The sequence below is a fragment of the Rhea pennata genome, chromosome 12 (genome assembly GCF_028389875.1).
Source record: "Rhea pennata isolate bPtePen1 chromosome 12, bPtePen1.pri, whole genome shotgun sequence".
NCBI lineage: Eukaryota > Metazoa > Chordata > Aves > Rheiformes > Rheidae > Rhea > Rhea pennata.
In genome coordinates, this window is record NC_084674.1 from 23,813,364 (window position 1) to 23,840,971 (window position 27,608).

Sequence of the window (27,608 nt, forward strand, 5' to 3'; positions counted from 1 at the left end):
AATTAATAAGTAGATTCCTCTTGGGATTTAACAAGTTGATAATCTGGGTGTGTTGTGCCCTGTTCCCACTGCTCCTTTGCTTTCTCTGCATCCCTGGCTAGCAAAGTCTGGCAGATTTCCATTACTTCCTACTGTGCCAGCCGCTTCTTAATTTATTTAAGATGCTATCTCAGCCGCGCTTTGGTTTCATCCCTCCTTTTTATTATTAAGGCTTTTCTTCATCTTGACACTGCTCTGCTTCCCGACAGTGTTGCTTGTGCCTTGCTTTGCGCGTTCTGGCTTCTCCTCGCGCCAAAGACTCGCTTGGTGAGTGGGTCTTCGTCAGCCTTCATCGGCCGCAGCGCTGGTTCTCCAGGCTGTGCTCCAATTCGTGCTTTTCACGGTGGAACTCAGTGTCTCCAAGATGGCACCGTAGCGTACACCAAAAGGGGACCTGCAAATGCCACCAGAGGGCAGCAAACCTCGGTGTCAGATGAGCCGGTGTCCTTGTCCTGAAAGGTGTTTAGGTACCGGGCTTCTGTAGACTTCAAATACCTCTGAGCATCAGGCCCAAGCGCCAGATTTCCAGCATCTTTAAGCACAAAGGTTCAGCCAGATGCCTAAGTGCCTTTGCCCTAAGCTCCTTATCTGCTTACCTCCCTGGTGAGGAGAAGACAATTAGTTCATGTGTATTCTGCAGTTTGAAAATATAAAGCACTAAATACATCCTAATTATTATTATCTTCATAGGATCTTGTTAATCTTTATGTGGATTTAAGAGCTGTTAGCAAATCGTCTGGTCATCGAATGTTTGCATTTTTCTCAGAGGCGGCTTAATGTTGTTGGCCGTGTTAACCGCGAAATCCCTGCTGCCCACTCAGCCCCTTCTTGCACAGGGCATGGTTCAACCCTTTGCCAAGTGTGCTTTCAAGCCACAGAGGAGCAAGCCCCATCCCCAGCATTCCCAAACTCTGGAGTCCCGTGATGACTTTCTGCCCGAGTACCTAAATTCTCCCAAAGCCCCCAAAAAGCAAGTAGTTTTCATTGTGATTCAGTGGTGAGATGAATCTGCTGGAGCATGTTTTTCACCGAAGTCAAGGCACAGTTTGTTGGGGGAGCAGCAGTTTATTTTATTATACCACTTTTTATTATACTGCTGTGCCTCAAGTAAGCAAGCTTGCAGGTACATAAACTCTTCTTCAGGTCTGAAATGGAAGCAGCAAATTTCAAAGCGAAATATAAGTTCAGAAGAGCTGCTCTAAAGCTGATCCATTTGAAAGATGAGAGTTGGTATCTCTGGAGCAGAGGAGCTGTGGGATGATCAAATACTGAACTGCTAAAGCTGTCAGACCTTAAGAGACAGCAAGAGAGAGACAGGTAATTTATCACCTGTAAGCGTGGAGTGGTTGGCTCAGGACCATGTCCGGTGCCTCAAAACTAGCATCTTTATTGAGCCCGTGATTTTCAATATCCACCAGTGTTACAAATGTCAGTTCCTAGATCTTGAGGGTGCTCTTGAAGACTGGGACTAAGAGGTCACTGAGGGAAGGGATTTGTTGGAAACAAATCACCAGGTGGTGACCGGATGCTCCTGTCTGCTGCTGGATCTGCTTGGGGCGCCTGCTGCTTTGGTTGGCCCTGATTTTCCAGGAGATGCCCCATGGAGAATTTCATGCTCACTTGCGCACATGGAGAAGCCAGGAAGTTTGAAGCTTCTGCTGCTGAGGTGTTTACTGCAGCAAGTGCAGAGACACTATAACAAATTTTACTCGGGCACAGTCCGTGTTCGCAGCATACACTTTGCTCTGTGCAATGTTCACTGCTAACATGCTGCCTAGGAAGGCCGGGGGGAGCTCTTCAAAGTCGAGGAAAAATTCATTTATTCGTTCATTAGTTTTCTTCCATTAGTGGCTCTAAGTGTGTATTGATTTTCCACGGCGGTTCAGACTAAAGTGCTGCCTGTCAGACCGGGGGGGGCAGAGCTCCCTGCGGGAGCACAGCAAGTTTGGAGGCAGTGCTCCGTGGCGCGATCGGTGATGTGTTCTGCTGTTCGTATCCCTGAAGGAGCTTTTTTGGAGACTAGCGGAGCTGGCCCTGGGGTTTTGAGCCTGTTTCTGGAGGCAAATGGCTGAAGAGCTGTATCATCTCGTGCTCCTAACGGAAAGGATTGCAAACCGCCTTCCAGCCTGATGTGCTACTTGGAAGATAAGCCCTGAGCATGCTGCTGCTAGGCAGCCACTCTGCAGCAAGCTTGGGTGTGACTTTAGGACACCTACGCCCTCCCCGCACGGAGCTGATCCTGTTGCACCGATGACATGCCTGATCTCCCAAAGGGCAGAGGGAGCCCGGCTGGATCCAGGGGCCAGGAAGCCGTGTCAGGGCAGCACTTTGCTTGGGCAAATTCCCTGTAAGAGCAGGGATCATTTGCCCGGGCGCAGCGTTGTGCTAACATGGCTATACTATTTCCAGCAAGCAGATGCAGCCTTCAAGGACAGTTAGTTGGCTTTCAAAGGGAAGAGCTCTTCAGTGCACAGAGACATGCTCGCTGAGGCTGAGGTTTGAGCATGTCCTGCAGGTAGTACTGTGCCTTATATTCATGCTCTATCACGTAGGGCGATAACTTCGCCCTAGACAGAAACCCGTAACTGTAGTAGCTGACTATTTCACTGCTTGTTCGGCTGTAATCAGAGTTTCTCATTATGATCGCTTGTGACAGTCTGGGATTTCCTGGAGACAGGAGCAGACAGTCCCTCCACTGTCTTCACCTTGCCAGAGAGCAAGCAGCTTAGCAAGAAGTGGAGCGCAGTTCCTCACATCTTCCAAAATGTGCTGGGCTACTGTGGACCTTCACAGGGCACTGCTGATTTACTGGGCTTCATCCTTCCTGTGAAAGCAATGTGCCTGCTGAGCCTACTTTGTGCCTTAGACAGGATTGCAGGGCAAACCGGGTTTATCGCAGTAGAACAAAGAGAAATACTGTCTTGACGGCAATATTGGAAATGCAGTTCCAAAAGAAAAGCAAGAAAGATAAAACACTAAGTTAAAATATTCCATCTTAGGTGTCACCCAGGGGTTGTCTGGCACATCTCACAGCTACAAAAGGCTAAGGTCCAACTCAACCTGCGGCCTTCTCATTCCTGAGTTTCTGTCTCCTGTTTACATTTGAGGCTTTCTGCTTACTGTTAAAGGCAAGTGGCATTTCAAAGTGTAGCTCAAGGATCTTTTTGGCAGGGCTATTTTTAACAGAGATCATTCCCTTACCCAGTTCCCAGTGTGGTCCCATAAAGAGTCGAGCTGTCACATCTGAGCAAGCAGGATGGCGATGGGGGAGCTGCTGAAATGGGTGCAGCTGCCAAGAGAAATGGCCATGGAGCAACGGCTAAGAGAAAACAGAGGGAAGATGCTCAGGCTGGGCTGCAATCTAAATGTTTTGATGAGTGTTCAGGGCTCTCAGCATACTGACCTTCCTCCCCAGCTCCCGTCCATCCTCTTCTCTACACGAGTTCGGAGCTTTTTCCCAGACAAGTGGTCCTGACTGAAAGCCTTGGGCAGACACATGTGGAGGAGGTTCTGCAGAGCCATCAGATATCCTGCTGCAATGATCAGTCCAGCGCTCACCCAGCCTTGGAGGACCAGTAAGCCCCAGCCTGAAGAGATGATGCCAGCAGCTCATCTCTGCTTCTCCATTGCCTCCTGCATTGGTCATGTTTTCCCTTATGCAGCTGAGTTTCAGGGATTCAGGGAAGCGCAAAGTCCCTAGTCCAGCTTCCCCCAGACCCTGAAGATGTGTTAGTATTTCATTAGTATTTCTTCCTAGGACTATGCAAGATTTTGATGCTTGTGTTGCCACAGTGGCTCAGCTATACCTGCCCCATGTGCACCCTGCCTCCTTACTGTCTTGCCAAACTTAGTTTTCTGGGCATGTGAGTGGAGGCAGAGGAGCCTTGCACTCCCTAGAACATGCCTCAGCTTTTGAAAGAGATGCCAAAAACATGCCCTGATGTGAAAGCAGGGCAAGGTTTTGCATGTTTGGCTTCCTCTGCTTCTGGAGGGAAGGGACGTCTTATGGTTTGGAGACTCCTCTGTCTTTCTACCTCCATAGGCTTTCCCCATGAGTCTGCCCAAGAGGACTGGGTCAGGTGGTCACCAGCTCTGGTCATCCTCGGGCTCACACAAGTTCTTGCCCTGAATTTTGTCCCTGAAAGGGTAAAAGCAGATGGGTATGTCCCTTTGTCCAGAGCTTCTCAAGCAGCAAGGCCTGGGCAGTCTGAAATCAGAAGGGTGGGCGATGTCCTCTCCAGGGAGTGTGTTAACTGCCTGTAAAGAGCAGGCTGAATTGTTCAAGGTGGACTGATCTTCTCTATTTTCTGCATGACTGAGCTGGGAACAGACCTGATGAAGTGGCAGAGAGAGATGGGCAGGAGCTGAGCTGAGTTCTCCCACGGCAGAGCCCGAGCATCCCTTCTCCCTTGTGTCTCCTCCTTGCTGCTTACGTGAGAGGGGGAGCTCTGGCAAAGAAAAATGGCATTCCTGAAAGAAAGATAAAATGTTGTACATTTCCATGAGGAAGGGATTCAATTTGTGTCACACAATTACATTTTCTTCTGCAGTCTGAAATAATTACACAGCAGAGTGTGGTGGTGAGATCTGATTCAGAAGCAAAGTGATGAGAGTGAATGCTGAAATAAAAGAAGACAAATGCAATCATTAAGATACAATAGGCAGTACTTGCCCCTTAATTAGGCTTTCTCTTTGATTAAGCAGTAATTAAATATTGCTGTACTGAAAGGGTTTTTTATGGCCCACCAGAGCCATAATGTATTCTTAAGATGTATCTATGAAAAGCAAGTACTGTAAGGAGCAGATCGTGGGAGTCAGAGGAGAGCAGCAGTGCAGACTGTCCCTGGGGTTCACTGGACTTTGCTCGCCTTTGCTTGCACCTCATCCTGGCCAGTTTGCTCCCTGCTCTGCTTTACAAGGAGCATAGGCTATAAGGCTGCATCTCCTCCAAGGTAGTTCTACAGGCAGTCATGTATCTGATGGTGAGCCCCTAAGTGTCCCTGGAAAAGTCCACTCTGACTGCTGGCAGAGCAAAGTATCATCTCCAGCATCTTGCAAAAAAGTAGAGATTCAAAAAGCTACAGCATACATCAGGAGAAAAGGAGGACATCCCAGTGCCCAAGCCCCTTGTAGTGAGTGCGTGAACCGTGCCAAGATGATTCCAGAAGAAGTCCATCAATTCCTGCCAAAATGGATTGATTCCTAGATTTGACCCAAAAGCTGGAGGTCAGTTTAACCAAGAGCATGTGAACAGAGCCAAGAACCAGTGAGATTTCTCAGGGACACCAAGGATCTCTGCAGGCCTTGTACGATGTCCCATTTCTGCCTGTGACATTTTTAATGCTACAGAGGAGAATAAAGAAACAAAACTGAAGCTAAGTTAAGTATCAAGGAGTCAACATGAATAATTGGGGCCTTTGGCAGAGTGGCATATTCAGGTTTTGGTCCAGTTATTCCACTGCCATCACATAGGTGCAGTCACTACTTTCCCCTCACTTCAGCCCTTGTTCCAGGCTATGCCTCTCCCTCCTGACCTGGCCACGCTGGGAACAGCTCCCTGGAAGATGACTGCCTGTGTTGCTGTCTTTGCACCTTTCTCTTGTGCTCCTGAAGCAACCATGAAGATTGCGTGCAGTCAGATTCCTTTCTTGATCAAGGAGACACCTCTACCAGCAGCAAGCGCTGAATTCCCTGCTTCCCTCTGCAGTGTGCCCCTGGATCCCAAAGTCCACTTGGCTCTCCTTGACTTCTGGAAGGGCTCAGAGGCAATGTCCACCTTGGCCTGGTAGAAACAAGGCTTGTGAGGACCCTACCAACAGCTTGATGCTCAGGCTGTGCCATCATCTTGTCCCTTTGTACCAAGATGTTTGCCTCCTTTTCTAAGCTTTCTATCATACGTGAGGTCAAGTACCGTATCCACCACTGACCACGTAGGTGAGCATTAGCTTTTGGTGATCCTCACCTTCCAGACAGAGGCCTTTGGATACTGTGGCCCCAGGAGATGCAGAGCCTATCTGTTAGGGGATGAGAACTGGGTAGACAGTCAACATCTGCCCCTTCTGCTGTTCAGCTCTGTCCCATGCCTGGCTAGTGGCAACGGCCAAGTCAAGAAGTCATCCTTTAGAGAAAAGGCTAACAAAGCTGCTGCTCCTCCACCTGAGCTGGCTTTGCAGCCTCATTTTCAAACTGGTCCAGTGAAAGGCCACCTTTGAAAAAGGGTAAAAACTCCTTTGGGAACGGCTGGCCAGTCCCAGCCTGTTTCTTCTGTAAGTTTGCCACTCTGAGCTTTCTGAAGCAACAGGTCTACAAAAGAGGAGTCTGGGCAGAATGACTTTGAACATTTGGCTGATAGAAGAAAAATGAAAAGATTTTAAATCATGAAACATCAAAAGTAAAGCAAATGTCAAGCCCCCTATTCCTGGACATTCCTGCATAGGTAAAAATAGCCCTTTCATGACTTGAATGGGAAAAATGCTTCTGATCTATTAACATAGAGCTCCTGCCTTATCCCTTCAGGCTCTCTGCCACTTACAGCCCCAATTGCAAGCTGCTTTTTCCAGGTCATAAAACGACAGCTCTTGCTGAGAATTTCACTAGGCAAGATTGTCCTGTTCTTTTCCGCACAGCATGTACTTTGGGTAATATCTCTGGGAAATTTTTTGTTACTTGTGTACCCAGCATTTTCTGATAACCCAGAAAAAAGATCCTTAAGTATTATGATTATGCTATTAAACCTTTATTGTGTGAAGGAAAACAGATCAGAGCGAAACAGAAGTTGTATGGAGACAGAGAAGTGTTTAGCTATTATAGTAATCTGCCCTCATTATTTAATTTCCTTTAAAACTGAAATACCTGTAAGACTGGAAATGAAAAGAATCTGTGATGCTAGGGTGTTATGGGAGAGAGTTTAAAATAGTTATGACGTAGCCATAATCCCTCTCTCAATGAAGTCACTGAACTTCTGGGGGTTGAAGTCTGAGGGAGTAGACTAAGGTACAGGTAGTTTTAAGCTGGATGGTCATTCTCTCCTCCTTTTTGAAAGATGTTCATAACTTTTGAAAAGATAGTTTCACAGAACTGCGTGAGAGAAAGGACAGGCAAGTGCAGGCACCCATGGGCCCTGGAGAAGACCTGCTTCCAAGGCTCCCTCCAGTTGCTTTTGCCCTCCAAAGCTCCATTATTGCTTGCTGTGTAGCTTGAATTTTTGCTGCAACAAAGTGGCCTAATTAGATAAAGGGTTTAGGGCTCTGCAGTGGGAGAGATACACGCAGAGGGGAAGTTAACTTATCTCAAGAAGGTATCTACAGTAGATGGATGACTCTCCATTGGCTACAGAGAAGACAGAGACAGCTAGCTTAGACAAGGTGGCTACCTTTAGACCTCTAAAGGCAGGTGAGATGATTTTCACGGGAAGAGACTGCATGGGGAGATCTTACTGATGCCTGTAGAGTTGCCTCCTGTAACATGGAGGTGACAGAATGGGAGAAAGGCACTTTGCTGCCTTCAGGCATCTCCTGGCTCATGGAGTCACAGTCACCAAGGGACTGGGAATAATGAGGTGGACGATGCACAGCCCAGAGCACTGTTGGCAGCACAAGTACAGTTGCTACTTCTTAAGGCCTCCACCTGGAGAACTGCAGCTTGGACGGCTTCCTAGGTGCAAAAGCTTGCAGGCATGGTAGAAGGGGAGGCAGTGGAGTGGGAACTGTGTATTCAGACCTTGGTGATACCAAAAATTATGCCTTGCTTTTCTTGCTGATATCCCTTTCAGGAGAAATAGAGATAGGTGAGTTAAGGGGGTAGGATGGGGGTAAATGTGGAGGGAGAAATGGGACTCCTGGAAAGAGTAAATTTAGGAGGAGACTTGAGAGAAGAGTGGATGGCCTGGTGGCTGGTTCACAGCACAGGGAAAGCTCTGCTAAATGAAGGCCAGGAAAGGGTGGAGTGTTCCCTTCAGTGGGTAGGAAGAGTGCTGCAGATACTGCTGCAACCTGATACTCCCCTCCTGCGTGCAGAAGTGTAGGAGCAGAGCACTGGGTCATTCAGCAATGGTAAAGCCTAAAGAAAGGAGAACATGTGCTGTTGCCTTTGGTAGGTGCTTTGTGGAAGGCACTGCAGCGGGAGACCATGGAGGCCAACACAGAACACATATCCATACAAGCTAGGAGGAAGCCTCTGAGTTCAGATATGTGCATGTCTGCCATACTGTGTCTGCAGAGCTGGGAAAAGAAATCTCAGCAGCCCGGATGGCTCACTGCAAGGAACTGGTTTGATCTCTGCTCTCCTGTGTGCACAGGACCTCTTCAAAGTGCTGAGATTTCCAGCCTAGCATGTCCACAGTGCTTGTGAGGAAGTTTGTTGCCACACTCTCAGTCATTCTCCCCATTTTCTACTGCTTAATAAAAAGACTCAACTCATACTAAGCAACCTTCTCTCCCGAACTGGGCACTGTGTCCTCAGCTACAGCGTGGAGGCTTGGCTGAGAAACATCCCTCAGCTGCTTCAGGACCCTAAGCTGGCAAGGGTCCTTGGCACACAGGGCACAACCCGTGCAGCTTGCAGGGCTGGCAGGACAATTGCAATATCTTTAGCACTGGGGCCTTTCCAGAAGTCGTGGAGACATGCTGTTAGCTATGGCAACTGCATTCAGCCAAGAGCCCCTTTGTAGTTGGACTTCTTTGGAGCACACGTTCTACTGGGAATGACACCTCTCCTTCCAAACACCCTCGCTGTGCTTTTCCATGAGCAGCAGTGTCAGGACTACCCCATAAATCTTCATCTTGATAGTCACACTGCTGTGATTGCTTGTGCTGCCCTTGCTTGTGGACACAGTCTGTCACAACATTGCAGAGGTGCTTTTTGAAATAAAACTCTATTCTGAGGAAGCTCAGACAGGTTTATCACCCAGTTCGGTGATTAATATCTATTCATATGCTCCACCTGTGCCTCTTTCTTTCAGGGCTTGGCAAGATAAACTATTCTGCGTGGTAACAGCTGCTTCACTTCAGTCCATAACTTTCTACAGCTGATTTTTCATAGACATATTGCTGATAAAAAAAGATACAGCTTTTTACCAGATCCAGTAGAGGTTAAATCTGAGGGTAATGGCATGAGTGAGACAATCGGTACCCAAGCTGTGAGTTGTTGGAGGCTGGAGATGCTCTTCCTCTGAGCAGCAGTTGTGGCAGGAGATGGAGCAGAGTAAGCTCTGTTGTGTTTAGTGTTCCTTGGTATTGTGAAGAAGCACTGGGAGCCCATCACCAGCCACACGCAAGATCTGGCTTTCATCTATGGAGCGACGGAATGAATACTTATTTGTGGTAACTGCTGTTTTGCATTGCACCTAGGAGGTCTGGACAGCAATGGCATAGGGAGATGTAGTCTGCTCCAGTAGGCTCAGCCTGGAGAAGTTCCTGTCTACAGGAACTGTCCTCACCGATCACCAGAGAAGCATTTGGGGGCAGATGGATGGCAAGTCTTTGGAAACACATCAGGGTGATCCTACTGAGTGACCCTTTATTAGGGTAGACCTGCTGGTTTGTGACTTCTTCCTGAGACACATGAGGAAGGAAGTTGTACAGCCTGTTCCCAGATGCACTGGTTCCTTGGCAAAGAGCTGTTTACTTGAGTTGAGTCCCTAGTGCTGGGGTTTGGAGAGTGTTTCTCTCTCTAATTTCTTTCCAGGAAGGAAATTCAAGTCTTGTTTCTTTACATGCCTTCCGTTTTCTTTTTTCTTTTTTTCTTTTTTTTTGAAACATAATTGAAATCATTCTGCCAGACCTTATTTTTCCCTTTTAGCTCCCAAACACCAGAGCCTGATGGTTTTGTACAGAGAGCCATCACCCTCCCAAGAAGACCCATTGTGTGCTACCATTTTCTTGCTTCTGATGCTGAACTGGATGCCAGATTCGCTCTGTGTCCTGCTGTGTGTACTTTCTCTCCTTGGAAAACCAGAAGGGGCTGAGGAGCAGGCTCTAGAGTGTATGAAAGGCAGCACTTTCACCATGCTGGCCCTGTGCAAATCCTTTCTAGAGCTTGATGCACTTCTTATGTGATGGCACTGAGCTTCAGAAGTACTGAGTTTTTAAAGAGGCCTCTTTCTACAGATGCTGCTTGGTTGTCCTCTCTCTCTACGTGGGCAGTGTGAAATCATGAGATTACATGAAAAATAAATTGCTGGCTTTTGCCATGCAGAAGGCTGGAGCCCAAGATCCAGGTGACTCAGTAAAGTGGAGGTGAAGAAGGCCACTGTAGTGCAAAGTCTCACTCTTTAAATGATACCAATGTCACAAAAAGCTCCTAAGATTTTAGAGGGAAGACTGAGCTCATGCTCCTTGGAACAGCAGTGTGTTTTCTTCCTCTAGGACTTCTTGTGAAGTATGATATCTCTCCCCAGAAAGCATCTCTGAATGTTTCAGCTGCTCGTAAGGCAGATAAGAGTGCAGGAGGTCAGTCCAACGGAGAACCATCCCATGGAAATTGCTCCTGTGGATGTGCTAGTTGATGGAAAACTTCCTTACACATTTGACGTGTATTTCTTCTTTGAAAGCAATTTGCATTTCCAACAAATAAACCATCTTTCAGGTTAAAAATACTAAGAGCTCTGAGTACTTGAATTTCCTACAAATGTTCCTGAGCTTGGGGGAAATGGTTGCTTTTTGTAGGAACAGCTGTGGGGATGCATGAGCATCTCCTGAGAGCGTGACAGAATCACATGCAGCCAGCCAGCAGCATGCTGCCTGAAAGACCCTATTTAACACATTTTGCTGAGGTGGGTAGTAATTTCTCCTTTAATGCACTTTTTAATGTGAATTTGTAGCTCTTCTGTAGCATTTCTCTGCAGTTGAGACACCAGTTCATAGGCAGTAGCATGTATGCCAGCTTAGCCAAAAAGTTGGCCATTTCTGGCTATGCCTACTAGTCTGAAATGGCCTGAAACTCAATGCTGAGACCAAGCAGCTCAACCTGTGTTGGTTGTCATTGCTCTCATGCTGCAGGATGTTGTCACTTCCGACTGGTGTCATATAAAATAAGATTTTGAAGATGTATCGAGGTGGAACATGCCATCTTCAGTCTGTTCTCTGTTGCCAGTGAGGGTGTCCAGGAAAGGGGTGAATGGACAAATGTTGGACAGCTTAGCCTGTCTCTGATGGCTGTGCTCAAGCTGGCATGAGCTGGAGACCCTCTTTTGAGCTTTTTCCTCCATTCCCTAAGAAGACGTGTCCCAGGAGGCTGCTCCATCTTGCGGTCTCTTTGGACAACCAAGGAGAGCATCCCTGAGATCCCAAACATGCGTTAGGGGTGATGCAGATTTCCACATCCTCATCTGGACATCAACTGTAAGACATTTTTGATTGCTTAGCACAAAGGTTAATACCATTACTGCTCTAAGGACATCCTAAATGACATGGTTTTCCCCCTTTTCATCAGACCTTCCTTTCTGTAGGATGCGCATGGGACTTCTCTGGGCATATTGCTGATGAAGGTGCTCCCCTAACGAGGTGCTTTGGCAAGTTATGGTTTTGGGGTTTGTTTTTTTTAACATGGTTTTCCCATGCTGTTAGCTGGGGTTGAGATTGGATAGAGTTTTTCTGCTCTAAACTTCTTTGGCTCTCCCCAGAAAATAGGGACGCTGCTCCAGCAAGCACAGCCTGCTTGGATATGAGGCGGGTTGGGGAATATGCCCCGGAGGATTAATTTACATAGAAGAGCCTCCCAAAACGTGAAGTTGAATGTGTTTTTTTCAGCTTAAGCAAATACTTTGGCAGCTGTAGAGAACTGAGCAAGTCCTAGTCTCTGGCATGCTCTTCCAAAACACACCGCTGCTCAGATTTGGGAGAAAGCCACGTCAATCCAGTGGTTCGGGTAATTTAGCGACAAGCCCGTGTGCACGCGTGTGTGCGCGTGCTCATGCACGTGGCGCTGCCCGTGGCTCTGCGACTTGCACACATTTGCACGTGCTTGCACGCAGTCACTCAGGCACACCCCAGTCGCAGTGGCCCACGCCAGCAGCCACGTACGGACGTGCACAACCAGAGGGGGAGGAAGGCAGCCTTTGACTGCCCGGCTGTCCGTCCCCGTATCTGAAGTGCTTGCGTCACCATGGTAACTTTCTCAATTTCGATGTGTTATTTTTATTCTTGGTTCCTGCCATGCCATCAGTCTCCTGGGGGACGGAGCGCGTTCTTCGCAATGGGAAGGAGGTTATAATCATGCTAACAAACTTCACTGCACGGCAGGAACTAATGGATCTTCTCGAAAAGTCACAATCCTCAGCAGTGTTAATTGCTCCATTATCTGAAGTGCAGCAAGCACAACAGAGCCCTGTGCAGAGTGATGGTAGCTGGGGATCCCTGTGGGAGTGCAGTCCACCACTGCATCGCTGGCACCAGCAGCAGGGCCCCTCAGGCTGCGCTGGCCAAGCGTGCACTGCTGCAGAGCGATGGGTGCTGAAGCCGCAGCCTTAAGAGGGAACCCAGTGGCGTCACATTCTGGGTAGCAGCACGTCCCCGGTGAAGGGTGAGCTCTGCAAAGGGTCTTTTCTTACATATAATAGTTCTCTGAAAAACATCGTGCTGATCCAAGTGTGCCATGAAAGCCACCAAGCCTTGATTCTTCTGATTTAGGGCACTTGCTGCCTATCTGTGGAGTAGCACGCTGCATTTCCAGAGCTGCAGCACTGAGCACAGGTAGTGTGGACACCCCAGGACCTGCCCTGGCCGTGGTCCTTGGCTTTTCAGATCTTGGCACCAGATGCGCCTGCTAGTGTGTGCTGGGGCCATGCCAGCTTGCCAGGCTCCTTGCGGTCGGCACAGCAAGCAGGAGCCAGGGGAATTATGCAGACGGCAAATGGATGACATTTATTCTCTCAAATAGTATTGGAGAACACGAGGCGTTGTTGCCTCCTACAGCCACTATTCCAAGAGTGCATTCCTGCAGAATACTCCAGCCCCAGTCACATCCAGGTAAAGAGCTTTCCTTCCTGCTCTGACTTTGACTCTAGTAAAGATGCCTTTTTAAAGACTTGGAGCTTCAGTGCTTGGAAGGGGATTCTTCAGCAAGACATGACCACAGATCACTCAGATCCCAGGACCTACCAACGCCCAGAGGCTGCAAGATGAGCTTGTGTTCTGTTTTCCAAAGCCCTGAAAGACCCACATGCCCAAATCCTGCTCACCCAGCATCTGTGCCCAGGAGCCCAGGTTAGGTGGGTTTCCAGAATTTCTGAAAAATCCCTAAGATGGGCTTCTCTGCCTAGCAACAAAGTCAGTGCAAGTGGGCAGTGCTGCTAGGGATAGCACTTGTTAGACCACAGCAGGAGAAGCCATTAGACTCTCAGAAGAGAAACTTTGAGCTGAAGTTCGGATTGGTGACACAGATGTTTGTGTCCTAAAAGATACTGTCGAAAAGAAACATGTTAAAAATCTAAGGTTAAACATCAGCAAGTAATCAAAGTCTTGAAAATGAGGAAATGTACAAATAATTCCTCGGCTTACCTTGCCTCAACCTTTAGTGGTGGGAGCCTGTAGTAGGTCTCTCTTCGCATCCTTTATGCGGGAAGTTTGACTTAGAAAACCCTCCCTCACAAACCTGCGAGCTGTAAGGCACGTCGTGTGCTATAAGGGACATCATTATTTTCAGATATAGAACTTATCCCAGAACAGCGCCCTGGAGGAACTGGAAGGAACGTGGGTCTTGCATATTCTTTTATGGCCTTCTGACCAGCATAGAAGCATGGTCCCAGTTTCAGCTGGGATGTTAGCCACTTTGACACCATGGTGATCGGCGTGAGTAGAGGAAGGTATAAAAGCAGGTAACACAACACCACGTCGTCTTCGTTAATAAAACATGGAGCAGAGGAGGCTCTGCACAGCCCAGTGCAGGGCATACTGGCAGGTGCAAAGCCATTCTGGCGTCCCCGGAAACGAAAGCGGAAGCAGCCGGAGCGGATGAGGTCTGTGCTGACACAGCGAGCCAGCTGCACACACTAAAGCTTACAGAGGCAGAGGGATTAACTAAAGAAACCGGCTTAACGGCAGCGTTACTTTCTGCTCTTCTTCCAGCATCCACTCTCTTGACCCCTCAGGAGAGCTGCAGTGTTTTTGGTGCAGTCAGCACTGGGCAGGACTTGTTTGTGTGGCTTTGTCTGACCAGAAGGCCTCAACTTTCCCTCCTGAATTCACCTGATTGTTCCTTCCCATCGCCAAATCCGTAGCTTTTAATGCACGGTTAACTGTGGGGCAGCCTGCGGCGGAGCGGTCCCCTCATTTCCGTGCTACTTTTTTGGCTACTTTTACACGAGGATGAGCCAGGACTCAGGTGAGGAAGGGCTGGAACGGCTGAAGCTGCTTTCTGCTTACCCAGTGCACGCTGCCGCGTGTCTCCCACTTCCTTGGCCCTCTGTCTGCCCTTCTTATTTGCTGAATTTGGGTGTTTGGGCTCATCCTAAATCAGCCCTAAGTGAAAGAAGCAGCCTCTTCCCCTTGTTGAGGGAACGGGAGAAGATTTTCCAAGTGCTGTGCCATGCAGGGGCCAGCTGAGGGCAGCTTTGTGTGCACGCTTGGCTGGTGTGCAGCAAACCTGCAGCAAAAGGCAGTTTAGGCTGGGCCATGCACCCCACTGGAAAAACGTTGGAGGTGTTTCAGTGTGGTCAGCAAGAAATCTAGTCTTTACCATTAAACCTTTCTGAGAAAAGCAAGAGGTCGCAAACAAAACATAAATGACTTGCATGTTGCTCCAAATGGCAATTTTGGCCTTTTCATCCTCGGACAGTCAAGATGGGACAAAAAATGTAAAAATTCTTATATAATTTTCAAAGCACAGCAAAGTTGGTTCACACCTTGCTCCCGTAGGTGGTCTGCCCAGGTCACCCCACCCACTGGGTACCCCAGGAGCTCTGGTCCATGTGCAGCTTCCCAGGTGTCGCCCACAGCATGAGATGCGGTTTTATTTTGGTGAAATCTGTTTGAGGCATTGCTTTGAAAACCTTTTCTTTGGTGCATGGAAAACCTGTTCCTGTTTCTCCAGGAGTTGAAACCTTTCAAAGATTTGAGGTCAGCCAAGGCACATTGTCGAAAGTCCCTTTTGACCGGTGTCAAAAATCCTTGCCAGAAGGAGTGTTGGCCTTGTCCTTGGCCTTGCTGGGGATGGGGGAACAAGGCTGTGAAAAGCTTGACCAGTGGAGAAGTGATGTACCTGGTGTGTCCTTTCTCCTCTGAGCTCCAGAGGAAGTGAGATTTCCCTTGGCCCTGTTGTACGAAGCTTCCAGACTTCAGGCTAATGTTTCCTTTCTGTTTTTCAGAAAAATGAATGGCTGTGTTTGAACTGCCAAACTCAGAGACTGCTAGAAGGGAGCCTGGGAGACCCTGCCCCAATGCCACTGCCTACCCCAAAGCAAACGCCAACGGGCTCCCCGCGGCACCAACCATCAGGAAGCGGCCAGCAGCAAAGGGTGCCGGCGCCGGCCACCGCACCGCAGGCAGAGCCGGTGGCTCCCCCCGACAGGCACCCTTCGCCCGCGAGGAATCTCAGGGCTCCAGAGCAGAGCAGGACCCCAAGCACTGCCCAGGAGAAGAAGGCCCCTGCTCCAGCAGAAGAAAAGCCACTGCCGAAACTTCCCACTCAGCCTTCCAAAGTCCCTGAAAGTGCAACGCCAAAAGGGAAAAGCATGACAACAAAACCAGAGGTGGAGAGCAAGGAGAGCCGAGCACCTGCTGAGGCTCAGAGGGCAAAGGAGCAGGAGGTGAGTGCCCTGTCCTTATCCTCAGAGACAAGAGTGTAGAGCCCCAAATGTGCCAGGGCACAGATCTCCTCTTTCCTCTGAGGAGGAGTCCGGGTTTGGCTGCTCACTGCAGTCTCTTAAGCATCCTCGGGGTATCACATCCAGCGCAGAGCTGGTCTTATGTGGAACCCTCATTCCATGCAGGTGGCAATATTCAGATACCTGGGGTTTATTCCAAATCAGAGTAAAAATTGTTTCAAAAAATTATTTCGGTCAAAACATTTCTTGCTTATATTGCAGGAGGGAGTATTTACCAGTTCTTTGTTCTACTTTTTTTTTTTAATTCAGTACTATTTGGGGAAATGCTCAAGATGCAATTGAGGCTGGAGGCAAGGTCCTGGACAGAGACCCGGGTGCTTCCTGGCAGTGTGGTGAGATCCCTGCCAGCTCTCCTTCCGGCCAGCCATGTGGTCAGCAGGAAGGGAACCTGGGACGCTCCACAAACCCAAACCACCAGTGCAGCCTTCAGAGGAAAAGACTCCTCAGGCTGAAGTTTGCTGACACTTCTTAAATTGAATAACGTCTAGGATGTCTCCCTGCTGGGGGACAGCACTTTACGTGCTCCTTGGAGCGGCTCCAAGTCCTGCCTCAGTGCTGCTACACCCACCTGATTGTAATGTCAATTAAACTGGCGTATTTATTTTTACTGGCATCTAACAAGGATCCTGGGGACTGCCTTGATTCTTAAGGTTGGTTTGCAGAGCTGTCAATCATGGAAATTAAATTTCATTAAAAGGCTGCAGTCCCCGGTGGATGATGCCAGCGAACCTCCTGTCCTCTTGGTGTTCCTGGTGCTTTGCCAGATTGTCTCGGGGGCTGATGCGTAGGAATTGAGATCTGCAGCCTCACCTTGCAAGGCAACAAGACAGTTCCCTTTCCAAATCCAATCTAATTATAGGTTCTCCCAGTTCTATTTGAGGATTAAAAAGCTCAGCACTGAGTCTGTGCTTGCTGCAAACCTTCCCAAGCCCTGGGGATGAGCACAGGACTCTGTGGAGCAGCAATGGAATTTCTCAAATGGTCTTTTGGATCTTTTGGTGCTTTGAGGGGCTTGGGGTAGGACTTGTTACTGGCAAAATACCACTGTTGGATCCATCGGTAGCACTTGTGCAGGAGGAGAGCACCGTGTGACTGAACGGAGGCATCAGAAACTGTGAGTAGAGGTTCCCACTGGCCAGGGACCACTCCAGCCATGATGGCTTGCTCCTTTCAAGAGCTTGACACAAAAGTCCCCAGGGCGTGAGAGTCCATGCTCCACCCTGGGCCAAGGAGGCTGTGGCTCGAGTCTGGCTGTGCTGGCGAACGAGCATTTCTGCTGTGGGAGGGTACAGTCCCGTGCAGTGTGGATGAGCATCCAGAAGGGATTGTAATTCCCAATGGTTTTGGCATAGGGCCCAAGGCAGCACTTCTATTCTGCCTCCCATTTGGAGAAAGTTAGCGCAGGAACCCCTGCATCCCCTAGCCTGGGTCGGAGCTGGTTTGTGCCACTGGTAGAGCAATCACAAAGTCCCATACCTGGAACTCCTCTGCTGAGTTCAGACCTTGGAGTCGTAAATATCCCAAGATTTTCAGCGACGGATCGGCTGCTTTTGGAGTCTTGCGGATCTCTAAATAAGTGGATAGTCAAAAATCAATGTTACCATTAGACAACCTTCTAATGTTAATTATAGGCAGAGATAATGCTGATTGGGCTCAGTTTCTGAAACATATTTATGAGCCCAACGTGTAGCTCCTTTTCCCACTCTGATAATCTATTGAATACTATTAAATGCCCAGTTAGACTACGTTAAACAATTCCTACACTCCAGAGAACATTTGTTTTTATATCAACTGCTTTTAGCGTATTCCGTAATGCACTTTTATCAGTGGTCATACAAATTGCTTAAAAGCCATTAGCAGGGACTAGGAGGCATCTAGCCTTTGTGCTGTGCTAGATTCAAAGTTAAGCATGTGCAGATATTTGAGCATGCCAACACCCAGAGCCTCCTTGTGTGGCCCCAGTCAGCCAGCTAGGTCTTGTCTTGGCTACATTCCTGGGTAGTTGCATGCTCATCCAGTCCCTGGTTTGCCTGGACATCTGAATATCTCCCTGCTGTGCTGAATTCCCTCCTTTAATACGGGGGAAGCGTTTGCAAATTACCATGGGCGTGATACCTGTGATGCCTTGCTAAGCAATGCCCATTTCAAGGTACGCAGCTCATTCAGCCAAATTCCCCATAGCTCAGCAGGACTGGTTTTCCTCATTCCCCAAGAGCAGAGCCTAGGGAACGATGCCTCCAGTAGCCTTCAAACCTTCTGTTTACTCACAAGGTGGCTATTTCCATGGAACCACCTCCCTGAGAAGCACAGAGAGCAGCTTTCAGAGTTGACGGGCCTTGGGCAAAGCAGATGGCATCCTTAGAGCGGGGAAGGCGGCCAGCACATGCAGCATGGAAGGCGGAGGCACACAGTGCGGGTCTCTTTGCCTGGGTTGGCAGAAATGTTGGCTTTATATTGTGCCACATCTCACCAAGCAGATTTGTGTGGCAGCTAGTTGTAATCTTAGAAGCAACAGCAGAAAAGGGGCAGTGAGCTTCTGTTTGTGAGCATTTAACCTCCAAAAGAAAACATTAGAGAGGAATACTACAAATACTAAATATCCTATGAGTGCCTTGTGGGACAACAGAGAGTTAGAGCCAGGAGGAACTGCTGAAGGCAGAAGACACCAAGCTCAGTTAACTTGCTTATGACTTTACAGATTTTCCCAACTTTAAGGCAATGTAATGCTATTTGAGACCTAGTGAGGAGTCATCTTCCCCCTGCTCCCATCAACTGCAGGCGCTCCGGAAAGAGTCAAATGACACCTCTGGCAGGCAGCAGGTTGTTGTTCCAGGAGCCGGCAGGCTGCAAGCACTGCCACCTTGGCCTCTGCCAGAAGAGCACACTGCTGCAGGGCCATGCAGCTGGGTGCAAGGCGTCATGGGGTGGCTGACCTTGTATATTCTCCAGGGCTCTCCTCGCACTGTCCTGTGAGAGGGCTTGGGATCTCACAAGGCCTGGGACTCCGAGCACTCTTCGTTTGCTTCGCTGGACGTGGCATGGGGCCGTGCTCCAGTGGGTGCCAGTGGATGATGGACCAGGTGCTTGCAATTCGCTTGGCTGGCCTAGGAGCTGGGGCTGCCTCCTGCTTTGCATAACAGCAAGTCCCTCGCGGTGACTCTAAAATTAACCCAAACCACCTGGAAGCTGAGCGAAATAGCAGCTGGACCTCGGCCCCTTGGGCATGTAGGAGTAAGAGCTGAACTTAGGTCCCTGGGGGGTGTTGGGGTAATAGCATTTTGCCAGCATGTAGGATCCAGCCTTGCTGAGAGGAAGTGGGTGGGCATTGGCAGTGGTCTGCAGTCTGTGGCAGGGATGTTGGCCACTTTGAGCAACATCTTCTTTCTGTGTCTGGAAGACCATAGAGGCACGCATGCACGCCTGCTGTCTCCTCAGTTGAAAGTGTCCCAAGGCAGATGTTGTTTGGCAGATCTAACACTTTGGTTTCTCTTGCCCGCAGGAAGCAAGCAAGCCTTATCCCCCCGACCTATCTCGCAGCCCCCAGAGCTTGAGCGACACTGGTTACTCATCTGATGGCATCTCCAGCTCCCAGAGTGAGATTACAGGCCTGGTGCAGCAGGAGGAGGAGAAGCTGAATGGCACTGGCCTGGCAGAGCAGAGCCCTCCCAGCCCCTCCGAGCTCACCAAGCTGGAGAGCAGCATGCGGCCCCTCCTAGAGGCCAGGGGCACCTCTCAGGAGCCCAGTGACCGTGGGAAGGGATATCCCGAAGTACGTGAAGAACAGCGGCAGCGGCAGAGGCCACGGTACCTCTCCATCACCCCTGAAGCCTTTGATTCTGATGAGGAACTGGAAGACATCCTGGAAGAGGATGAAGATTCCTTGGAGTGGGAGAACCAGCGGGACCAGAGGGAGAGCATGGAGTCATCAGATGAGTTTGGCAGCAAGCTGCGCCATGACTTCGTAGAGGACAGCAGTGAAGGAGGCTTCTCTCCAGTGCCGGGCAGGCCCAAAGACAAGGAAGCAGAGGTGACAGATGAGGAGTTCATGAGAAGGCAGATCCTGGAGATGAGCGCAGAGGAGGACAATCTTGAGGAGGAAGAGGAGGACTACAATCACGTTAAATACAGCATCACCAAAACTGGGCAGAAGTCTGACATGGAGAAGAGCAAAGAGTCTCCCTCAGCCAAGCGGCGCCTGTCACACAGCTCCAGCGGCCTGTACAAGGAGGAGAGGAAAGAGCTGGATGCAGCAGAAGGTGATGACATGAGCACGGCCCAAGGGGGACTGAGGCGCTTCAAGACTATTGAGCTAAACAGTACAAACAGCTACAGCAGAGACATGGAGATCAACCAGGACACAGACACCAGCCTGGACAGGGAGCCTGAGCTGGAGATGGAGAGTCTGACGGGCTCCCCAGAGGAACGGTCCAGGGGTGAGTATTCTACCTCCACCCTGCCAGCCACAACGCCCAGCTACACTTCAGGCACCTCTCCCACATCCATCTCCTCCCTGGAGGAGGACAGTGACAGCAGCCCCAGTCGCAGGCAGAGGCTGGAGGAGGTGAAGCAGCAGAGGAAGGCTCGCCATCGCTCGCATGGCCCTTTGCTGCCCACCATCGAGGACTCGTCTGAGGAGGAGGAGCTGCGGGAGGAAGAGGAGCTCTTGCGGGAACAGGAGAAGATGCGAGAAGTGGAGCAGCAGCGCATCCGAAGCACCGCACGCAAAACCAAGCGTGACAAGGAGGAGCTGAGGGCCCAGCGGAGGAGAGAACGCTCCAAAACTCCCCCCAGCAACCTCTCTCCCATTGAGGATGCCTCCCCCACGGAGGAGCTGCGGCAGGCAGCAGAGATGGAGGAGCTGCACCGGTCCTCCTGCTCCGAGTACTCGCCCTCCATCGACTCAGAGGCTGAGAGCTTCGACGTCATGGCCTCCAAGCTGTACAAGTCTGGCAGTGAATACAACCTGCCAACCTTCATGTCACTGTACTCCCCGACAGAAAAGACAGAGAGCAGCTCCAGTCAGCCTGCCAGCAAGCCTCTCAAAAGTGCTGAAGAAGCCTATGAGGAGATGATGAGGAAGGCAGAAATGATGCAGAAGCAGCAAGTCCAGCAGTCCCAGCAGGGTGCTTCTTACAGCAGCACGTACCAGCAGGTTGGATACCGCAGCACAGAGGGCCAGACCGGTTTTGAGTACCAGTACATAGATGAGTACAGGTACGATGGCAGCACCATGCACCCCTCACAACCTGACTATCAGAGTGATCTCTCGAAGCCGGGTGCGGTGTACGAGGAAATCCTGCAGACATCACAGAACATTTCCAGAATGCACCAGTCCTCCTCATTTGACTTGGCTCTGGAACAGGAAGAAAAAAAGAAAGGACAAGAAGACGTGTATCAAGAGAAGCACTTCCTGAATGCCGAGAGTGCATATGCTGACCTGATGAAGCAGAACGGTGGCCCTCTCACCCCTGGGACAAGCCCCACGCAGCTCTCAGCTCCCGTCTCCTTTTCAGCCTCTGAAGGCAGCACAGGCAAGGTCATTCCTGATGTCCGTGTCACCCAGCATTTTGCAAAAGAGGGACAAGACCTTGCCAAGTTGCACAGCACCACGGCAGCACCCAGCCCGGTTTCCAAGGCTATCACAGCTCCTTACACCTACAGCAAAGGTGCCAGCACAGTCACAACAGTGGTTGCCAGCGCAGCAAGTGCACCACGAATCTACAGCTCTCCAGCTGCGAGTGGCACAGAACCAACATCCATATCGGCCAGAAGTTATGGTCCAACAAAGAGCTCTGTAAGTTACAGCTCTCAAACAGAGGACATCTGCCGAAGCAAGAGTGCTGTCGAGATCAGCGTGCAAACGGCCAGAGAGAAACTGCAAGCTGCGAGTGACAGCAAGCCAATGCCACACAAGATGTACCCTTTCTTCAAAAGCTCAAGCCCTCCACTCTCTCCTACTTCTCCTACTCAGAGTCCCACTCACACTGTCCCAAGAGCAGCAATGCCTTCTGGCCCAGGGCTGGGAACAAAGTCGACAGCAGAATTTTCCACCCAAACACAAAGTCCCCTTGTCTCCTATGATATCCCCACTACCACTGGCATCTTGACATCTTCCCCCATGGTAGCTCAAGGAACGCAGACCCCACACCACGCAAGCTCACCTCGCCTCACTCGGCAGCAGTCCTCTCAAGATGCTCCATTCATGCTGATCACGCTAGCAGCCAATGCATCTAGCCAAACAAAGCCAGTGAGCATCAGCTCCTCCACTTCCCCTGCCACGTCTCCCACCAGGCTGGGCCGGCAGCAGACAGTGCATAGCTACAGCCAGACGTTTGAGCAGGAGCTGCAAGGCGCTTATATCAAGGCGCAGCCTGTGAAAGAGCAAGCCTCAGCCATCCAGAAAGTGCCCACCGCTTCGGCTGTAGACAGCGCTGCAGGGCTATATGCCTGGGGAGCACTCCCTGCAGAAAACATCTCCTTGTGCAGGATCTCCTCTGTCCCTGGGACATCTCGGGTAGAACCAGGTCCCAAGGCACCAAGCACTAATGCTGTAGACTTACGGACTGCTATAAAGTCAGCCCCTATCATCATAACAGACCAAGGCATGGATCTCACTTCCTTGGCTACAGAGACTAGGAAATATTGCCTCACTTTGGACCAAATCCCAAACAGACAGTCCACGGCAATCCAACCCTTAATCATTAACCTCAATGCCCAAGAGCAGCCCCATGCAGTCATAGCTGCGGCCAGCACTGCCAGTGTCGCCATTGCCTCTCCAATGCTCATCTCGCAGCCAAAGCAGCCCGTGGTCTACGGAGACCCTTTCCAGAACAGGATGGACTTCGGGCAAGGGGCTGGGAGCCCAGTATGCTTGGCGCAAGTGAAGCAAGTGGAGCAGGGCGTGCAGACAGCCACCTTCAGGGGAAGCGGGGCTGCTGCTCCCACACCTGCGGGGAAACCTGAAGCCGCAGCTCCTCAGCAGGCAAAGTTTGCAAGGTACAGTTTGCCCAGCCAAATGGCACCTATGGTGAAGAAGGACATGCTCATCACACAGACCAGTAACGCGCAGAACGTGCTTAGTATCAGCAGCATCTCCCAGTCGTTTCCTCAGGACCAGAGCTCGGAGCTGTACCACACGGTACCAGTGGAGCTGAAAACCCAGAGCCCTCTCATGGCGCTGGGAGGCAAGAAATCCCAAGTGATGATGGTGCAGATGGAAGATGTAGCAGCCGGCCCAGTAACCAAAGTGGTCAAAGAAGAGCCTTCAGCCAATGTGCTGGACCTCACCGGCATGAAGTCGGAGAGCCAGGTGGCCTGCTGTGATGTGGTCTACAAGTTTCCTTTTGGCAGCAGCTGCACTGGAGCTTTCAACCCCTCTTCCAAGATGCCGGAGAAGAAAGCCGGGGATGCGGTGCCGAGCAGGAAACCCAGTGGCACCTACTATGGAAGCAAAGAGCCAGACCTGTCCGAGGCATTCCCATACCGAGAGCAGCCGGCTCCAGCTCCTGCACCTGCACTCTATGAGGAGCAGAAGTTTTACCCCGCTGGCATGTTTGGGAGGCTCTATTCATCCATGTCAGACACGAACCTGTCTGAAATTGGGATGAACTACTACCCTGTGAAGGGGGATCAGCCCTTCCACTCCCCTGCCAGTGATGCTGCTGTGGATTTGACCACAATGAAGCATTCCTACAGCATCAGCTTCACCGAAGGGGGATACCTGGGCCACGGGATGCAGTATGGCTCTTTCTCCGACCTCCGCCAGCCCTCGGATTTGCTGAGCCACCCACTTCCGATGAGAAGGTACAGCTCAGCATCTAACATCTACTCTGACTACCGGTACTCCCCTAGAGGGGACCTGGCAAATTTCCAGGAGTCCAGCCTGGCCCACTACAGTGCCACAACCGCTCGTGAGATCAGCCGCATGTGTGCGGCACTCAATTCGATGGACCAGTACGGGGGCAGGCATGCCAATGGCCCGGAGCTCCTGCAGTATGGCCCTAATGCTCTCGGTGCTGGACAAGCAGGAGGAGGTGGTATCTCAGCCCAACAGGGTGTCGCGCCCATGAAACCGAACGTGATGTACAACCCCAATTTCCCCGAGACGCGCCAGGCTTTTGGCAACCTTGCACAGTACAATATTTCCAATGTCCGTCTGGGAGCTGTACGGCAGATATTCCCTTCCTCCGCAACTGTGCGGGCCGCAGATGGTATGATTTATTCAACCATAAACACTCCGATAGCGTCGACACTGCCCATCACTACACAGCCGGCCTCGGTGCTCCGGCCCATGCTTCGTGGGCTGTACAGACCCTACGCCCCGGGCAGCATCACAGCGGTGCCTCTGGCCAGCCTGACCAGAGTGCCAGTAGTCACTCCCCGCATGCCACTAGCAACCCAAAGCTTCTATCGCTACCCAGCTCCTGTCCGCTTCCCAACCATGTCTGCGCCGTCGGTGATGGAGACACCCATGTACCTGGGGAAACCTGTCAGCACTGTCGCAGCCAGCACAGCCGCAGGTGCCGTGAGCACAGGGCCTGCTGCCAAAGCTCCCATTGCCCCTGCAGCAGGGCCGCAGAGAGCAGAACCACCCAGGGCTGCCCCCTGCGATGAGGGGTCCGTGGTGGCCGCCAAGGAGAGCGGCCAGCCGGCACCGGCAGCGCCTGCTACTCCGAAGCAGGTGGCAGAGGGAGTTCAGCCTGGTGGGCCAGGTCGGGAGGAGAGGGAGCGTGAGGAGGAGCGCCAGCGGAAGCAGCAGGAGCACGTGCTGCAGCTGGAGAGGGAGCGTGTGGAGCTGGAGAAACTGAGGCAGCTGCGGCTGCAGGAGGAACTGGAACGGGAGCGTGTGGAGCTGCAGCGGCACCGGGAGAAGGAGCAGCTGCTGGTGCATCGGGAGCTGCAGGAGCTACAGTCCATCAAGCACCAAGTGCTGCAGCAGCAGCAGGAGGAGCGCCACGCACAGCTGGCACTGCAACGCGAGCAGCTGGCCCAGCAGCGCCTGCAGCTGGAGCAGATCCAGCAGCTGCAGCAGCAGCTGCAGCAACAACTGGAGGAGCAGAAGAGGCAGAAAAGCGCCTTCCCCACAGCTGGTGAGCCCCCCAGCAGGGCGCCCCCAGGGCCCGAGGGACCTACTGAGATGCAGAGGAGCCTGGCGCAGAATGGGCAGTTCTGGCCCCCACCGAGCCAGGTCTTCGTGGGTGCCCCAGGCGCCGGGCAGGAGTGCCCCGCTGGCCCTCGTTACCCCGGGCTCCAGCGACCGCTCACCAGCTCTGCCTCAGACATGTCTCTGCAGGCTGAAGAGCCCTGGGAGCCCAGCCGGGGCATGAAGAAGAGAAATTCGATGCCGCGGCTACGGGATGCCTACGACAAGGAGGTCGTAGTGAAGAAGATCACAGACAGCAGCGTGCAGACGGACGAGGAGGATGGTGAGGAGCGCTACCTTCTCTCGCGGCGCCGGCGGCCCCGCCGCAGCACCGACTGTAGCGTGCAGACGGACGAGGAGGACAGCGGGGAGTGGGAGCAGCCGGTGCGCCGGCGGCGCTCCCGGCCCTCGCGGCACACCGATGCCAGCACCGATGGCAAGCAGGACGGCGCCTCACGCGGCACAGCCAGCATCGGCATCCAGACCATCAGTGACTGCTCCGTGCAGACGGAGCCCGACCAGCACCATAGGGTCTCCCCTTCCATCCATATCACCACCCACGACCCCCGCGTGGAGATCGTGAAGTACATCTCCGCCCCAGAGAAGACACAGCGGGGTGAGAGCCTCGCTTGCCAGACGGAGCCAGAGGCCCAGCCTCAGCCAGGCATTGTGGTCCCCCAGCTCACAGTGCCGACTACCATCACACCCTACTCCACCAACATCCAGATGGTGAGCACAGGGCCCCTGGACCCCCATGCTGTCCGGCAGCAGGCCCTAGGCAAATTTGAGAAGAAGAAGCCGGATCCCCTGGAAATTGGATACCAGTCACATTTGCCCACCGATTCCCTCTCTCAGCTGGTGACCCGGCAGCCTCCCAGGTCTCCACAGGTCCTCTACTCGCCCGTGTCTCCCCTCTCCCCGCACCGCCTCCTCGAGTCTTCCTTTGCTACCAGCGAAAGGCTGAACAAGGCTCACGTCCCACCACAGAAGCACTTCACTGCTGACTCTGCTCAGCGCCAGCAGACTCTGCCACGTCCCATCAAAACCATGCAGCGATCCTTGTCCGACCCCAAGCCCATCAGCCCAACATCTGAGGAATCCGGGAAGGACAGGTTCTCCCTGTACCAGCATCCGCTGCTCCCAGGCAGCCAGGTAAGTGAGCTCGGGAATTTGCTCAGGTGCTTGTGAGTTATGAGCAACATCATCCCCAATATTTGCTCTGCTGATAGCGCTTTCTGCGCCCCGTGCTGCTGGGCTGCATGGGAAGAGCTTCGGCTGAGCGTAGTCCTAAAGGGAAAACGAAAGAGAGGGTCCTGACACCAGGGGTTGCACTGATACGTTCTGCCCCAGCATTTGTCTCGGCATGGTTTGCTAAAAAGCACAGCTGAGGCAGCACTGAATTCGGTGCCTGGGGCCTTTGCCATGAGCTAGCGCTGCTTGGCCTCAAGTCTCCTGCAGCCAGGAGAGCCTGGAGCTGCAGTGGGGTCCAAAGGCAGGGGTGCTGATCCTGAGCTCTCCTAGTAGCTCCCATGTGTCAGGGGAGCAGTTTGAGAAGGCGTAGCCTGTGTCCTGCAATCAGGGGACTGTGAAGGAGCTACGTGTGCAGCATCTATGGGAGAAGGGCGTGTGGATCTTCCCACCAGCACCTCAGTGCCTGGGAGAGGAAGAGCTGGCCAGCAGCCCCTCCGCATCGCTTTTGGGTTTAGCAAATTGGCCAGCGAAGGAGGACTGTGGAGAGGTGATTGGAGACAGGCTCTTCAATTTGCCAGCCGGAGACTAGCCAGAGGCACTGAAATCCCTGGCAAACAGCAGGAAGGGAAGATCTCATGGAAGTGCTGGAGAATATTCATCTTTCAATCACCAAGGTGTTCGCTGGCATTGGCCCAAAATCCCCTTCTCCCGAGGTGATGGAGGGGCTGGGTTGCTGCTCCTACCAGTGGCTCGGCTCAGACGCCGGAGAGTCTATGGTTAGCTGAGCCTGCCAGGCTTGGTGCTCACCACCCCATCCTGGTCTGCCATGGGCCTGACCCAAGGAGAATGGCTGGCTTTGCAGGCAGCGAGCGAAGGAGCACCTTTTCCTTCAGTTTGGAGCGCCTAGGAGGGAGAAAGGAGGGCAATACTTGCCTGTCAACCGCTGTTAGAGCACTGAGTGATGCAGCCGTGACTGCCCTGACAGGTCCTCGGCCCCAGCCCATGCTGCTGTGGTCTCCTTCATCCTGTCTGCTCGCATTTGTCTCCTGCTCAGCACCAGTCCCACATGCAGGCACAGCACACTCCTGCACTGGGAGCCCAGGTGCCATGCGAGCCCGCTTCTGCTGTGGGGCAAAGGCCTGCCTCTGGGCTTCTCGGTGCCTGCAGTGAAGGATGGTGGAGGCATCAGAAAAGACTTCTAGGGAGCTAAAATGGAATAAAGCCGATAAGACCAGAGCCCTGCTAAGTCTCAGACTGACCCCCACCACAGCCCATCAGGGGCAGGACCCTGCTGAGGTCCAGCTGTAGCATGTCACGTGTGTGCCAGCGTGTTGCGGGCGAGCATGGAGAGGCTTGAGCCGCAAGGCAGGAGAGGTTTGCATTTCTCACCGAGGCAGCCGTCAGTCCTGGGCACTG

The 27,608-nt window shown here is 51.8% G+C and overlaps 1 protein-coding gene across 1 annotated transcript in view; it reads left to right on the forward strand.

Annotated features, from left to right (window-relative positions):
• BSN (bassoon presynaptic cytomatrix protein) overlaps positions 1-27,608 on the forward strand; it is a 143,604-nt gene that overhangs the window by 106,372 nt on the left and 9,624 nt on the right. The window contains exons 6-7 of the mRNA XM_062585922.1: positions 15,341-15,792; positions 19,367-26,153. Coding sequence (XP_062441906.1) covers positions 15,341-15,792; positions 19,367-26,153 — 7,239 coding nt within the window. The remainder of the gene's footprint in view (positions 1-15,340; positions 15,793-19,366; positions 26,154-27,608) is intronic.